We start from the raw sequence: 14,660 nt of genomic DNA on the forward strand, positions 1-14,660 counted from the left end.
TGTCCGGGGTCGTCCGGCACACGCTGGGGTCGGGCCGTGAGCGCCGTGTTCCTCTCATTCAGACCCGAGCTCCTCCAAGGACGAGGCCAAGGCTCCTTGTGTTTTTATGTGATAAGAGCTTTGGGAAACGGTGAGAGTGACATCACTCGGGGCCTCCCCGGTCTTCCCAATGGGGGGAGGCATCCCCGCCCTTGGAAACCTTCTGGAAGCTGATTTTTCACTGGAAGAGAGCGGGGTGCTTGCCTTTTTCTCGGGGTGTCGTGGACTTGTTTGGGGCCACTGTGCTGCATCTCGGGAGCCTGGCTCTCAGGTGACTCTGGTCACTTTCAGGGACGTCCTCGACGTGCCTCTTACAGACGCGCAGGTGTGGCCTTGTTCCTTCTCAGGGAAGAGCCATATCCAGGTTGTCACGTTATTGAAAGTTGGCGGCAAGAGCGTCTGGGAATGCAGGAGAGGGAGCCCCTGACGAGCGTCATGGACACAAAACAGTGACTTTACTCTTCGGTGGCCACGAGGTGTCCTTTGGACTGAGTGTGTTGTGGGGTGTCCTTGAATCTATACTGTGAAATCCAGGGTCATTTCCTTTGTCTTGTGCTCAGAGTGGAGTCCGGCTGGACATAGACCAGGAGCAGAGGGTAACCTCCCCTCTCACAGGAAAACGAGGGTTTTGTCCCTGTAAAGTGCTGGCGTCCAGCAGCCTTGCTGACTCCGTCACCTCTCTGCTCTCTGGCGCCCAGATCATGTTCACAGTTCTTTCTTGGGGACTGGACACATTTCAAAACCGGCCAAATTCTGGGGAGATGTTTCAGTCGGCTGCGTGATACGCTTGGTGCTACAGCTCACCATCCAGAGAACTGTGGCTTCATCTCAGGCCACAGGCGAGCTGGGCACAGTCCCTCCCGACTGCTGATCCGGGCACAGTCCCTCCCGACTGCTGATCCGGGCACAGTCCCTCCCGACTGCTGATCCGTGTCTCTGCCCACAGAGACGGCAGCACCTCCTGGCTTGGTAGTGAACCAGTGGGGTCTGGCCGTGGCCTTGGGGGACAGATGGCCCGTGGGGCGGGACCTGTCGCCTGCCTCGGCTTCCCGAGCATCCTGCTCCAGCCCAGAGCCCGGCTCGGTGGGGCGTCAGTCCATATACCTCAGGCTTGTAGCTGAGGACAAAAGGTGTCACCCGAGGGTGGCGGAGGCGGGTGGGTGGGACGCATCAATTATTGATGCCCCCGTGGCCCCGTCGAGAGCGACTCCTTTGTCTCTTCTTTCCTCTTTGTTCACTCGCTCACTGCGTCTGTGTAGCCGACTGTGCGATGGCCGCCTGTGTCCAGGGCTGTCAGCCCTCAGAGGCTCCGAGGAGAGGGGCCTCACCGGGTCCCGAACGAGCGTCAGTCCCCCAGCTGCCCAGTGGGGAGACTGTCCCCGGCACTGTGACCGTGCAGGGCGATCGTGACGCCATCGGAGCTGCAGCTGCCCAGCTCTGAGCCGAGCTCCACCCACACCTGAGGCGGGGGGTCCTTGCTTGTCCTGGGCTTGTTTCCTTCTTTAATATCTTTCGTTGTGATAATTTCCTTATTTAAAAAAAGTTTTTATTGATTTGAGAGAGAGAGGAAAGGGGAGGGGGAGAGGGAGAAGCATCCATGTGAGGGAGAAACGTCCATCTGTTGCCTCCTGCACGCATCCGGACCAGGGCGTGAATCTGCAACGGGCAGGTGTGCAGACCGGGAACCAAGCGAACCAGCCACCCTTTGGCGCGTGGGACGGTGCTCAACCAACCGAGCCACGGCGGCCAGGGCCCGTTGTGATCGTTCTCAAGCAGTCCCCAAAGTAGAAGGAACAGGACCCTGAAGCCACCAGCCAGGCCGGGCGTTTATCAGGATTTGCCATCCCGTGCCTGTCCTGTCCCCTCCCCCTCCCCGAGGAACGGAAGCCGGCCCGGGCGCCCGCACGCTTAGGTGCCGCACTCTCACACACTCGGCTCGCACAGCCGGTGCCCAGCCTGGGCCCTGGCCAGACCGTTGCCACCCACTAGCTGCATTGTATTCAGATTTCCATGATTGCCTCAGAAAGTCCTTCCCAGGCAGGCGTGCCAGAACCCGGATGCCAACAAGGCCCCCACCCCCGCGGCCGGCGCTGGGTGTGGGGCAGAGGCCTGGCCCGGGTCCAGGCAGCAGAGATAGCCAGGGTGGATGTGATGTCAGGGTGGGCCAGGGGGCATGCCTTTGACCTTGGCAGGGGCTGGAGGCCGGAGAGCAGGAAGGCTGTTCCTCCCGCTGGCGGGAGGCTGTGCATCCTCTAGGCCCCTTGCCGCTGGTCTCCATTCTCTCCCTCTCTCTCTCTTTTCAAAGCCTCACCAGAGGAGATATATATATATATATATTTTTTTTTATTTTTTTTTTTATTTATTTATTTTTTCCATTGCTTTTCAGAGAGAGTGGAAAAGAGAGAGAGAAACATCAATGTAAAAGAGACACATCCATTGCTTGCCTCCTGCACACCCCCCCGACTGGGGCTGGGGATTGAGCCTGCAGCCCAAGTACATGCCCTTGACCGGAAAACAAACCCAAAACCCTTCAGTCCGAGGGCTGACACTCTAACCAATGAGCCACACGTCTCCTTCAATGAGCACGGTCTCCTTTCTCTTGCATGGCCCTGGGACCTGCACCAGAAGGTCCTTGGAGCTCATCAGCCTTAATCAGCTCCCTGATTAAAACTGGAGCATGAGTCCCCGTGTCTGCATGTTCACTGGGATGTCCTCACTACGGGCCTTGAAGCCCAGGGAGTCATCTGTATGAATGGAAGTTGTCCACTTACTCTGCCACCTGCACCTTCCCCGGGGCTCCCATGGGGTGTCTGGGCTCTGGGAGGGGTCCGGCTGGTTTTTACGTGCCTTGGCCCATGAACGGGCTCCCTGAGGTCGTCCAAAGCCCCCTTCTGCCATGATTCTTGGACATAGGCTCTGACCCTAGAGGGAGGCTCAGTTTTCGTGCACAGAGGATGCCACAGAGGGGCCCTTCTGTCCTTTCCCTGTGCACAGAATGTCTGGGACGCCTGCTGAGTGGGGTTGGGTGAGTAGCAACGAAACAGGACATGGGAGCCAGTCTAAATTCACAAGCAGGGGAAGGCTGGTGGGCATGAACCCCACTTCCTAGAATGAAACCCTGGCGCCCTCTCCCTGCCCTTGTCCCCCAGGGCTGCCGAGGGAGGAGCCCGGCTCTAGAAGGGGGGCACCCACAGCCTGGGGACGCCTCAGGGGGTGTGTGAGGCCCTCTGCAGACTGGCCAGTGGGGAGCTTCCCCTCTGGAGAACTGTGAGTGGAGGAAGGGTTCTGGCGGGATCACCTGGAGCAGCCGCACCGCTTTGATCCGGGGCCCTGGGCCTGCCGTGGCTTGCCACCCCGTCACGCCAGGAGCCCACATGGGCTCTGGGACTGGCAGCTTGCTCACTCTCGCCTGCAGGAAGTATGCGCCTCGAGGGGGGTGACTGGAGAGGGTCTGGCTGGGCCTAGCCCCACCTCCGGGGGCTCAGCTGTGGGGTGGGAGTGGTCCAGAGGCTCTGGACCAGGCAGGCAGGCAGGCAGGGGGATGTCCAGCCGCCCGTTCACTGCCCTCCTTCACCCAGCCTCCTGACATGGGGCACCCTTCCAGTTGTAGGCTCTCTCTGGAAAATTCCATGTACCTGCCTGTGAGCAGTGGGTGTGATCCCTGGTCCCTGAGTGCACATGTCCGTGTTTTCGGTTGCCCAGCATCCTGCCTCCTCCCACTGGAGGTCATAGCGAGGATTAAACAGGAAAGATTCCTGATATTTCCAAATGTCCCTGAGGTGTCCTCTTTGGCTGGCAGAGAAATCAGCCAGTACTTACAAAAATGGGCTATGATGAAAAAATTCCAGGGTATTCTACAAGTTGTCACTGTGTTTCTTTAAAAAACAACCACCCCAACTTCAGTTATTTGCAGATGTACCTCCAGTGAGGTTTATTCCATAGAAGAGGGAATTAGGGTTCAGGAGAATTCGAACACACGCTTCACATACCCCCCTGCTTACCTCCCCCTCTGTGTGTGCATGGGTATGCATGTGTGTGCACGTGTGTGCATATGTGCATTTGCATATCTCGATGCACTGGCTCACATGTCTGTGCAAGCCACATGTGCTGTGTGTATAAACATGTGCATGTGTACACATGTAATGCATGTCTGCAAGGCACATGCATGTGTGCATGGCATGGTGGGCATGTGTATGCATGTGTACGTGTGTGTGTGTGTGTACACATGTTGCCAATTCCCGAGATCCAGGCAGCGAGCGGGGATTCTGTTGCGTCTGCTATTTTTTGTGTCCCCAGGCAAATCGCCTCTGACGTCCCCGGTGCTGAACTCCAGACAGCTTCCTGGCTCCCGAGATTAACGGGGATGCATCTCTAAGTAGTCCTTTTATTTGTCAAATCCCTGTATTCTGTTTGAATCTATCTTGCAGCCAAAACAGCCTCGGGGGAAAAGAAGGGAAAAGGCGGTGAATTGGGTTTGTCAGAAAAATATGACGGGATGGGGTGTGTGCAAATAAACACGAATGCGGCTCCTCTCCGCAGCCGAGCGTCCCCGGGCTGCGGGGCGGCTCCCAGGCCCCAGGGCCGCCCCTCACAGAGAAACATTGTTGCGCTGCGGAGTCTCTGCGGAGCTGCAGCGTATTGTGTGTCCCCCACGTGCCAAAGCCGACCTCGGCTCTGTTACTCCGTTTCCCTTTAGGGTTTGCTGGGGGGATTCTTTCACGTTGGTGGGATGGTCCCTGTGCCAGGTGCGTGCCTCCCCCACCCAGCTCCGTGCCCTCCCTGGTTGGTGGCCTGCGCTTCCCTCCGTTGTTACTGAAGCCGGCACGCCGGTCGCCCTCGTGCCCTGCGCCCCGTCTTAGGACACCTCCTTCCGCGAAGGGCGGAGTGAGCAGGGCCAGGAGCGGGACCGTGTCCCTGGCTCTAGGTGCCCGTGACCGTATCAGTTCGCAGAGTGTGCCCCGTTACCAGCCGACCCTCACGGGGTGTCCCTGCCGCAGTTCTGGACAACGACAGGGCCAAAGGCTCCTTGCTGCCCCTGCAGCTCTGCCCCTGCCCAGCCTTCCCTCCCTCACCTCCTGGGCCCCCTCGGCAAGGCCACCTCCCATCCACCGCTCACCCTGCCCCCTCCTCGGGGTGGGCTCAGGGGGCAACCACCTTGCCCCAGGACCTGCCAGCCCCTGGTGCCAGCCACCAGCCACCAGCCACCATCATCCCTTGCGGGGGGCACATCATGGGAGCAAGATGCTAACTGGGCTGGGCCTTCTGCCCCAACTCTGTGCCCCTCCTCCCCGCAGCCTCTCTGCCATGAGGCACCCTTTTCACTTCTCTGCCTGTCACAGACCCGGTCTCCACAGTGGCCCATCCCACCCCAGAGCCCCCAGTGTCCCCCACCTGGGTGTGACCCGCAGTGGTTTGTTCCCATCCTTGGCCGCAGTGTCCTTTGGGCGTCTGCCTTCCCCTTCGGGCTCTGGGGGTGCCTGGCGGGCGGAGGGATGGGTGCTGTGAATCACAGCCAATCAGCTAATCAGAAGCCAAAGGGCAGCAGGTACAAGGCCCCGAGCTCCCCAGCTCCGTGCCCTGCCCGGGTGTGACCGCAGGGCGTGGCCTCCGCGGCCTGGCGCCCGTCTGTGTTGACTTAAGTCCTGATTGCTGAAGTGCCCTGCGTGCGTCGGGGTGGACACGTGTGCGAGGAAGCCGAGGTCCGCCCCGAGTGGGGTGCGCGCGTGGGGGCCCCGCACAGGTGTGTTGCTCTGTCTGCCCCGCAGGGACGGTGACGGGGCTGGGACCGCAGGCGCCACGGGCGCGGGAAGCCCCGGCGCTGGGGCTGGGATAGCTCACAGACCGTAAGGGAGGGCGAGAGGATGGCGGTTCACTTTGGAACTCATAAACTTCAGCTTTTTTTACCCAAGCCCAGAATGTCTTCTTTACTCCCAATGCTTTTATTTAATCTTCCTGCGTCTCTGCGCTGGAGATAATTGCGGGGGGGAGGGGGTGTGTGTAAAACAATTTGCAGAACTTTCCGCCCCGCCTCCCCCCCTAGGCCCGCCTGGAGACTCTGTACTCGCCCAAACCAAGCAATAAAAACGCTTCCCGGCCTCGACTTTTATTTTCACTTTAATTAAGGTGTGATTGACACAATACTGTGAGTGTCGGGTGTGCCACACGAGTCGGTATTTGAGCTCAGTGTGAAGCCATCCCGTCAGGGTAACGTCTGCCGTCGTCTCCATCGCCATGGTCACCCGTCCACTCCAGTCGGGGCTGTTTCAGGTTATTTTGCTAGGTTGGGTTGTGACATTTTATTTTGTTTCCCGTGCTTGGTGGCATTAAATGTTTTGGCGTTGGTGGCACTTTTTTGAAAAATTGCTTCTGGATCACTAAGAACCAAGTCTGAACCTCGCCTGGCTCTCCAGACTTGTAGATTTAATTAAGTTCTAGGTTTGTAAGTTGAACGACAGAGCTCCGGAACAGAAACTTTGACATTTAAGAATTTCATTATATATCTTGTCAGTAAAAAATGAGAAAGTGGCTGGTTTTAAAATCTGGTAACTTCACAATGAAAAGAAATTTATAAGTATGCTGATTCTGATAAAGTATTCATTTCCTAATGAAAAACACTTTCGCTTTTTAAAAATATAAATTATAAAGGTGTTGTTAACGTGAGGATTTTTAAATTATCAGCAAGTGCCTTACGCCCACCCGAGGATAAAAACTGTGACTCACGGTGGCAGCCATGAACAGAACAACTCCTGCTCTTTAAAAAACTTAAGGACTAAGGAGTTAGAAGCTGTTAACTGATGAATCCGTGCTGTTCTGTCACATGTCTAGGGAGGGGCTCCTGCTTCAGTCCGAGGAGCCCTCTTCGCAGAATGTCAGTGGTGTTTCATGACTTGTCATCACTGGTAGCAGGTCACCTGCAGACCCTCAGCAGGTGGCAGAGGGTCCGGGTGCCCCTGGTGCCCCCTCCTAGGGGATGATGCTGTAGGCACGTGCTCTGTCCCCGAGTGTGGGTGCCCAGTGCGCCTTCACCTGCTGCAGAGCAGAGGGCCCACAGGGCAGGTGTGGGGGTCTTGGACCTGGAACCTGCAGCCCAAGGTCCATGGGGGTCATTGTGCCCCCTTCCCCCAGGACCAGCTCTGCCATGGCTGTGGAGCCCCTGCCTGTCTCCCAGAAGCAGGATAACATCCCCGTATCCAGGATTCCTGGGCGAGGGGCATGGGGAGTGCCCCGCCCCACCCTCTGTAGGCATCTCAAGGCCTGTCCCCAGGCCTGGACGAACATGCAGATTTTCCTCTGAGTTAAGTAAAAGCCGCTGTGAAATAATTTGATCTGAAATCAGCAGGGAAGAGTTGAAAAGGCCAGGACAGTCCCGCAGCGCGCTCCTCAGCGCCGGGCAGGAAGTGGGCACTCCCTGTCCCCGCAGCCCCAGTGCTGAGGGCAGCAGAATCTGCCCGAGATGGTGGATCCCGCAGTTCCTGTTTCGTGCAAGTGTCTGTGGTCAGTGACGGGGCAGAGGTGCCCGGTGGGTGAGGAGGGCAGAGCCCCAGACATCTTCCACCCTTGTGCCCTGGCACTGCACAGAGGGCCTCGCTGCCCCCACCAGCTCACTCAGGACAATCAGGACGGGACAGGCTGGGGCCTGCTTGTCCACCCCGCTCAGCCAGGATCAGCGGTCGGCGAGTGGACAGGGGGACTGGGGGCTCAGGGCTCTGGGTAGTTAGCTGTGTGGCCTCCGGCTGGCCTCCGAGTGTGAGACACAGAGGCTGGCGGAGGGTGCAGTCCCCTCCTTGGGCCACCTTCGCAGGGAGAAATCTCGGTTTCCATGGACTAGTCTCATGTTTACGTATCGTGTCCGTCTCCACCCTGGCCCACAGGTGCTGTTTCCCGGAGAGGGGGAGACTGAGTGTCTGGGCCCCTGTTCTGATGACCCTGAGCTCTACGTGCGAGGGGCAGAAATAGGCTGTGAGCTCTGACCTGCAAGGGGCAGGGGCAGGGGCAGGGGCAGGTGTGGGGAGGACGGGCGGGGTTTGCTTTCTCCTTTCTGAGGTTGAGGCCTTGGTCCACTCAAGCAGGAGCCCACCCTCCACCCTGCCCTCACCCTCAGGTGCCGCCTGCTGGGAGGCAGCCCTGTGTCCACCAGGCCTGCTCCCTCCAGACGGCGAGGACACCGAGGAGACCAAGGAGGAGAGTGGGTCGCACCCCTAGTCAGGACTGGAGGGGACGTCACTGTCTGGGGGCTGGGGGTGCCCTTTAATGTAACCCTTTCTTTTGCTCTGCGAGTTCTTGGATGAGACATCTGTTTGGAGCAGGGGAGGGAAGAGCACACACTGGAAGCTGACTTTGTGGATAAAGCGTTTTCTCTGCACTTTTTGAAGGCGGGGGTGGGGTGGGGGGGGTGAAAAGGGGAAGGCGGGAAGTGGGGACCAGTGCTTCCTCAGAGCATATGCAAAACCGAGATACTCAGGGTGGCCATCCCCACTTGTTCCTTAAAAGAAGCTGTGTGATGTGGGCGGACTGTGGTCTCCGCTGGAGTTGCCTGGAATTCTGCGGCCAAGGACCAGGACATTTTGGCTGAATTGGCTGGACTGGGTGACCTCCCTGGAGGCCAGGGGACTCATGAGTCCATCACAGGTTCACTGAGCACCTGTGTGACTTTGGGAGACTCAAGGGACGTGAGGGAAGCGAAGTCACCGTGGAGCACATCCCTCAGACCTGCGTCCTCAGGAAGGGGCCTCCCTGCACCTCTGACAGCCCCGGGGGGCAGGTCCGGACCCATATCTCCTTTAATGCTTAGCACCGCCCTGCGAGGTGGCCCCTTGTCCCCAAGGATGTCCCAGGTCAAGTGATGTGCCTATGCTCCCGTGGGCCCTGCCAGCCAGCTCCCTGGCTCTCCCATCTTCCAGGCCCCCTGGGACCTTGGTTTCCCCTTGAGTTCAGTGCTCCCATTGGGAATTACTGAAATGGGGAGTGCTCCCAGGTGTGGCTAGGAGCCGGAGCCTGCTGAGTGGGAGGGAGGGTGAGGGAGGCCCTGAGAGCGAGGATCTGGCCCAAAGTCTGTGCCTGAACATGGCCCAGGTGGCTGAGTGACGGGCCTGTGGCAGATGCAACGTGTGGTGGCATGGGCGGTGCACAGGGGAGGCATCTGCCCCCAGTGTTCGGTGACTTCATTGCAGACACTGGGCTGAGCTTCCGGCGAATTGAGCAGGTGCCGGGGTGTCCGGGCTCAGGGCTCAGGACCCTCACAGGGGTGTGGGGATACCTGGGCACCGTGGGGTTCAGGTTGTGTTCCCCATGCAGGAACTCCAGCAGTAGAGTTGTGCTGTAACCTCGGATGTGTCCCAGGTGCCTCCGAGGCCACGGTCAGCTGGGCCCTGAAGGAGGCCCAGCCAGCCTCCTGTGTCGTAGACGGAGACATTCTCTTTCCCCTTCCAGAATAAGCAGGGGAGGTGATGTGAGACTGTGCAGAGCTCCAGAGCGGCAGTCACGGATGGGAGAGTGTGGCTGTCTTCTGAGTTCCCAGGACTCGTGGGAGCTAAAACCTTTCCTGTCTCCCCACCCCACCCCCAGATACCTCTGAACCTTCCCCTATACACCCCTGTCCCTCCGGGTGGGAGGCGCCCTGAGGCCACACAAGCATCTGTCCCCATCAGACCTGTGCTCACGAATTTCTATCAGTGGATTCGTGGGCTGTGGTTCCTACTTTATCCGCTGGTTATAATCCAGTGTTGTCACTGTCACCGGCCCTCGTATGTGCTGGCGGCCCCAGCGTGCCCAGGTTCCCAGCCCCAGGCGAGTGACTTGGCCTGAGGCCCGAGGCCAGAGCTTGTCCTCAGTCTGGGCCCCGAGACCCCTGAAGTCCATCTCATGCAGGAAGCGCCTCGATTTGCTCCTGGGGACCCAGGAGCTGGGGGTAGGCGTCAGGTTAGCGAGAAGCGTGGAGCGTTTGGCCTTGGGAGTTGCGGGCAGCTCCTTGCAGAGGGAGTCCCACGAGGCCAGGGCTATTTGGAGGGGTCATCTCCATACCTGCCTTGGCTCCTCCGGGACCCCAGACTGAGCTGCCCCTGAGCCCTCAGGGGTGATCTGGGACGAGCTGTTAGTAACAGCCTTGGGCAGCGTGGACATAGAGCAAAGTAGACGTCTTCCTTCCTGCCCCAGCATTTATTGCCCCCGCTCTGTTTCATGTGTGGAAAACCCCAGACAAAGGTTAGGACTTGAAGACTGGAGGCAGGAGGCAGATGACCACACTCTAGGGCTGGGCCCCAGGTACGAGGTCGGAGGGGGCCAGGGGGTGGAGGCGGGTCTGCTGAGCTCAGAAAGGCACTGGTTTTCAGGCAGGAAGGAGGGCGGAGAACCTGAGCCCAGGCCAGCAGTCTTGGGGCGCAGAGCAGGAGCCTGGGTGTAAGCAGGGCTGGGGGGAATGGTGCCCAGGGTAGCGGGGAAGGGGCTGGCAAAGTGGGGAGTCCTGGTAGGGTTCCCAGTTTTGCACTTGGGGAGGTTCACTTTGCAGACTGCGGGGTCTGGCCTGGCCCAGAGACCTTGTCCTGACTGCCATTCTCACCTGCCCGTGTGAGGATCCCACCTGTCGTCACAGTCTGTGAGGTGTATCTCGGGCACGTGATTTATTATTAATAGTGTGGTGGGTTTTCTGAATGTTGTGCCTTTTAAATAAGTGGTAGAAGATCGGGGAGTCCTCCACTCTGGGAGGCTGGATTTGGGTGCCAGGGCTCCGCACAGCTGTTACCATGTTGGGGGTCACTCACCGTTGGCTGGAATCAGGGTCCTTTGCTGGATCCACTGACTCCGGGAAGGGTGTTTGCTCTCTGTGTCCCCAGACAGCAGAACAGAGTGCTCCTGCCTTAGCTTGTCCCTCTGCTCTGCACTGGTCTTTCGTTAGATGTTGGGGGATCAGACATGAATGCAACTCAGCTGTGCTCTCAGGGCTCCTGCCGTCCCGGGGGTGGGGCTGTCTGCAGAACAGGCCTGAAATGTCTGCAAAACTGACGTCTGAGTAGCTATGAAAAAAGTGAGCAATGATGAAGGATCTAGAAAATGAATGAATGAATGAATGAATGAATGAATGAATGAATGGAGCGATGAATTAAGGTCTCATTTGAGGGGTGCAGGAAACCAAGAGGAACGGGTGTCCGCTGGGTGAGGGGTCAGACCAACAGGGGGTGCTCCTAGTCGGTCTGTGGCTGGAGGTTGAGGAGCAGCTCGGCTGTTCCACCCAGAAACAGGAAGGCGGGTGCTCTGAGCCAGAGCCGGAGAGGTTAATGTAGCCCGAGCCCAGGACTGGAATTCGCACATGTGTTAACCATAAAGGCCTGGGCCTGGCCCACCCAGACTGCGCTCCAGAGCTCAGGCATTGGAGTTGCAAGCAGAGTAGACGATCTGAAGTTGGGGTGTGAGACCCACACAGGCCTGAGCTGTGGGCACCTCACAGGTTGTTAGAACTGCACACGGCTGGGCACTGAGGCAGGTCAGGTCCCGGGGCCACAGCACCCCACAGAAGGGACGGGGTGGCCTCAGCCGGTGCATACACGGTCTAGGCAGCCCTTCCTTCCTCCCGTCCGTCCCAGACGCCAGAGCCTCTCCTGGCGGGAAGCGAAGCTCACTGCTTGTGGCGGCGCCCACCCCGGTGCCCATGACCACAGCCCATGAGGACAGTCCGAGACAGTTCAGCCCTTCGGGTCTGACAGGCCGTGGACAGGAGCTGTGCTCTGGGTGGATCACGCCCGCCCTCCCCTGGGGCTGTCCTTCAGGCAAGGTGACCCTTCCACTTTCCAGGTGCCTGTGTTCCTTGTCATGGTCATGTGACGCCCCGTCCCCACCATGCTGGTCACCTTCACCTCCCAAACCCCAGGCTTTAAATTTCCTTCTAAAATTGCAGACCCAGAGAGGAAAACAGGACTGAAAGTGGGATGTGATTTTCGGGGAGCTGTGTGGCACTGAAGATGGGGAGGGTGGAGAGGGGGCTGGGGGTCCGAATCCCCCAAGTGGAAGGTCCCCTAATCCCTTGCTTTGAGCTTGCTGGAGCCCCCACCTGGTCCTCACCCCTGGGGAGCAAGACTGAGCTGAAGAGGTAGATTGGAAAGGAAGTCTTCCTGCCCGAGGGTGTCCTTCTTTCCCTGCAAACCCACAACTGGCTGGCGGTGTGGCTCGCTGGCAACACTGGCAACACTGGCCGTTGCCCACGCAGGGTGACTGGACGTACTGGAGATTTAAAATCCCCCAGCCTCCGAGCCTGCGGGTTTTGACTTTAAGCCCCGGGGCCTGCTTCTCGGAGAGTCTGCAGTCCCGCCGGGCTGCCCCGTCGCCCAGGCGCGGGAATCCGGGCGGCGCAGGGAGGCTCGCCCCGCGCCCCCCCGGGGGCGTTTCTGCACCGCGCTCCCTGGGTTTGGCTGCGAAGCCTCTGCGTCCTCGCGGCGCGGGTCCGGGCGGGGGAGGGAGGCTAATTCGTGTCAGATGGAGGCTCGCCAGGGGACCCTGCGCTCGCTCGCTCGCCTGGCTTTTGTTCCCTGCCTCTGACTCCCGCCTGCGGAGGGAAAGTGGCGGCGGCGGCCGCGTCCTTTCGGGCCCCCGGCGTCCAGCTCTCCCTGGGACACCCAGACGCGGCGGCCCGGGCGGCACCGCCTCGAGGCTCCGCGCGCCGAGGTCCCCGCGGGTCCCCGCCGGCGCCGGGAGCGGCCATGCGGCTGCGCGCCCTGACCCGGGGGCCGCCCGGAGGATGCGCGCGCGGGGCGCGGGCGCGCCGGCACCGGCGCCAAGTGAGTGGGTGCGGGGCGCCCCGGGGAGGTGCGGCGCGGGGTTCTCCGAGCTCTTTCGGGCTGGGGCGCGCGTCGGGCGCTCATGCCCTTCCCTGCGCGTCCCCGGGTGTCCAGGGGCGTGCGGGTGACCTTGTCTGTGCCCCGTGTGCGCGCGGAGAGGGCGAGAGGGGGAAGGGGGCCTTGCCTGGGGGGCCCCGTGTAGCGGGAGACAGTTAAGGCTTAAGTTTCTAATCCAGCGGCCTCTCGAACAGGCTTCCTTGGACTCTGTTCCCAGAAGGGAAGCAGGACACTGGCCACTGTGGACGCGCTGTGCAGCCGGTTCCTTGCAAAGGGCGCCCAGCTCTGCCCAGCCTATTACAGGGGCGCAAGTTCCCGGGGCCACTACACTCCCTGGCCCAGGGGACCGACCCCCCAGGGTTCACTGAACCCCAGCAGATGCCGAGGGGCTCCCCACGAGGCTGGCAGCCCTTTCTCTGAGTCTGCAGGCCTTTACGGCACCCATTTCTCCGAAACTTCTGTAGGTGCTGAGGAGTTAGGAGTCTTCCCAGCCTCAGCCACTTCCCCTCGCTCTGAGTCCCGCTCTGTTCTGAGGGTCAGTGGAACAGCCAAATGCCGTTGCTGCGAAGCTGGGGACAGTGTTTGGTGTGGGGAGGGTGCCCCTCCGCTCTGGGTCCTGGGGCTGCCCGTGGGTGGACGCGGCTCCAGGCGGGATCACCCCAGAGGCCCGGGGTCCGCTCTGCCCTGGGGGAAGTTTCGGGCCGTTTAACTCCCCGGTTGATTTTGCTCAGTGTCTGCCTCCCTGGAATGCTGCCGAGGTTTCCCAGGTGCCAAAACGCAGGCCTGGATCCCCCTTCCTGAGGGGAGCTTGGCTTGTGCTGACATAGCCTTTGTGTGGGTAACTGTTTTGTCACTTCATTGTTCGCTTGGGGAGCCCAGCATGGTCTGTGCCCCTGTCCGCAGAGCAGAGCAAAAGGCTGGGGCTCTGTACCCAGGTCCAGCGCTTCCTTGCTCAGATTTGCAGAGATTTTTTTTTCTTTCTAAAAAAACCTCACCATCAAGACCGGCGCTAATTACCATGCACCCCTCGGGGAGTCCTTGTGGAACCAGCAGCCTTGCTCTCCCCTTCCCGACTGTCTGCTCCAAGCAATTAAATGCCATTTAGATTCCTGAGCTGAGCCAGCTAAATGCTTCAGCATGGCGGCCTCCCCTCCCTCGCCCGCCGGCCCCACCTCTTTGGCAGAAATGAAAGCGGATCTCAGGTGAGAACAAAGGCGGCCTAATCCGGTCTCCGCTCCTCTCTGGTTGGAGGTGTTTTGTGGGGATGCCAGGAGCAGCTGTGACTGCACCGTCCTCACTCAGTGGGTCCTCAGGCATCCAGCCACGGCAGTGGGTCAGGCTCCCAACAGCAGCGCCCCTGTTTCCGTCCTGGCCCCCTAGCTGGGGCCCGTCGGCAGGAAAACCTCAGGAACACAGAAAACGTCTTTCTCCCTGCGTGGAATAAAAGTATTTGTAAAGGAATGAAAGGTCACAGTGTCCCGGCTTGGCCCACGGACTATGGCCAATTCATTTGGTCAACAAATATTAATTGAGGCTCACGGTTCACTGTCTGCAGGCGCCGTGCGGGGCCTTGGGGGACAGAGGGACAAGGGCCCCGTGTCCTGAGTCTGGGAAGTGGTGGTGCAGATGGGAGAGAAGGCGCAGAAACAAATGCCCGAAATCTGAGGGGAAACTCGTGTGCCAACCAGGGGACCGATTACGACAGCGGGCTGTGTGTTTGCCTGAATGTTGCCTCCTGTCTGAGCGTGAGACGGGTGGGGACGGGTCCGAGCCCGTACCCCTCACCCCTTGGCTGTGTCG

General features: G+C 59.7%; 1 protein-coding gene across 1 annotated transcript in view; it reads left to right on the forward strand.

The window, feature by feature from the left end:
* The first annotated feature begins 12,725 nt into the window (after nt 1-12,725).
* Nucleotides 12,726-14,660, forward strand: part of TNS3 (tensin 3) — a 102,624-nt gene continuing 100,689 nt past the window's right edge. Inside the window, exon 1 of the mRNA XM_087821275.1 lies at nt 12,726-12,803. Within this exon, the coding sequence (XP_087677401.1) occupies nt 12,726-12,803 (78 nt within the window). The remainder of the gene's footprint in view (nt 12,804-14,660) is intronic.

The sequence above is a fragment of the Miniopterus natalensis genome, chromosome 10 (assembly GCF_054644295.1).
Source record: "Miniopterus natalensis isolate mMinNat1 chromosome 10, mMinNat1.hap1, whole genome shotgun sequence".
In the NCBI taxonomy this organism is placed as follows: Eukaryota; Metazoa; Chordata; class Mammalia; order Chiroptera; family Miniopteridae; genus Miniopterus; species Miniopterus natalensis.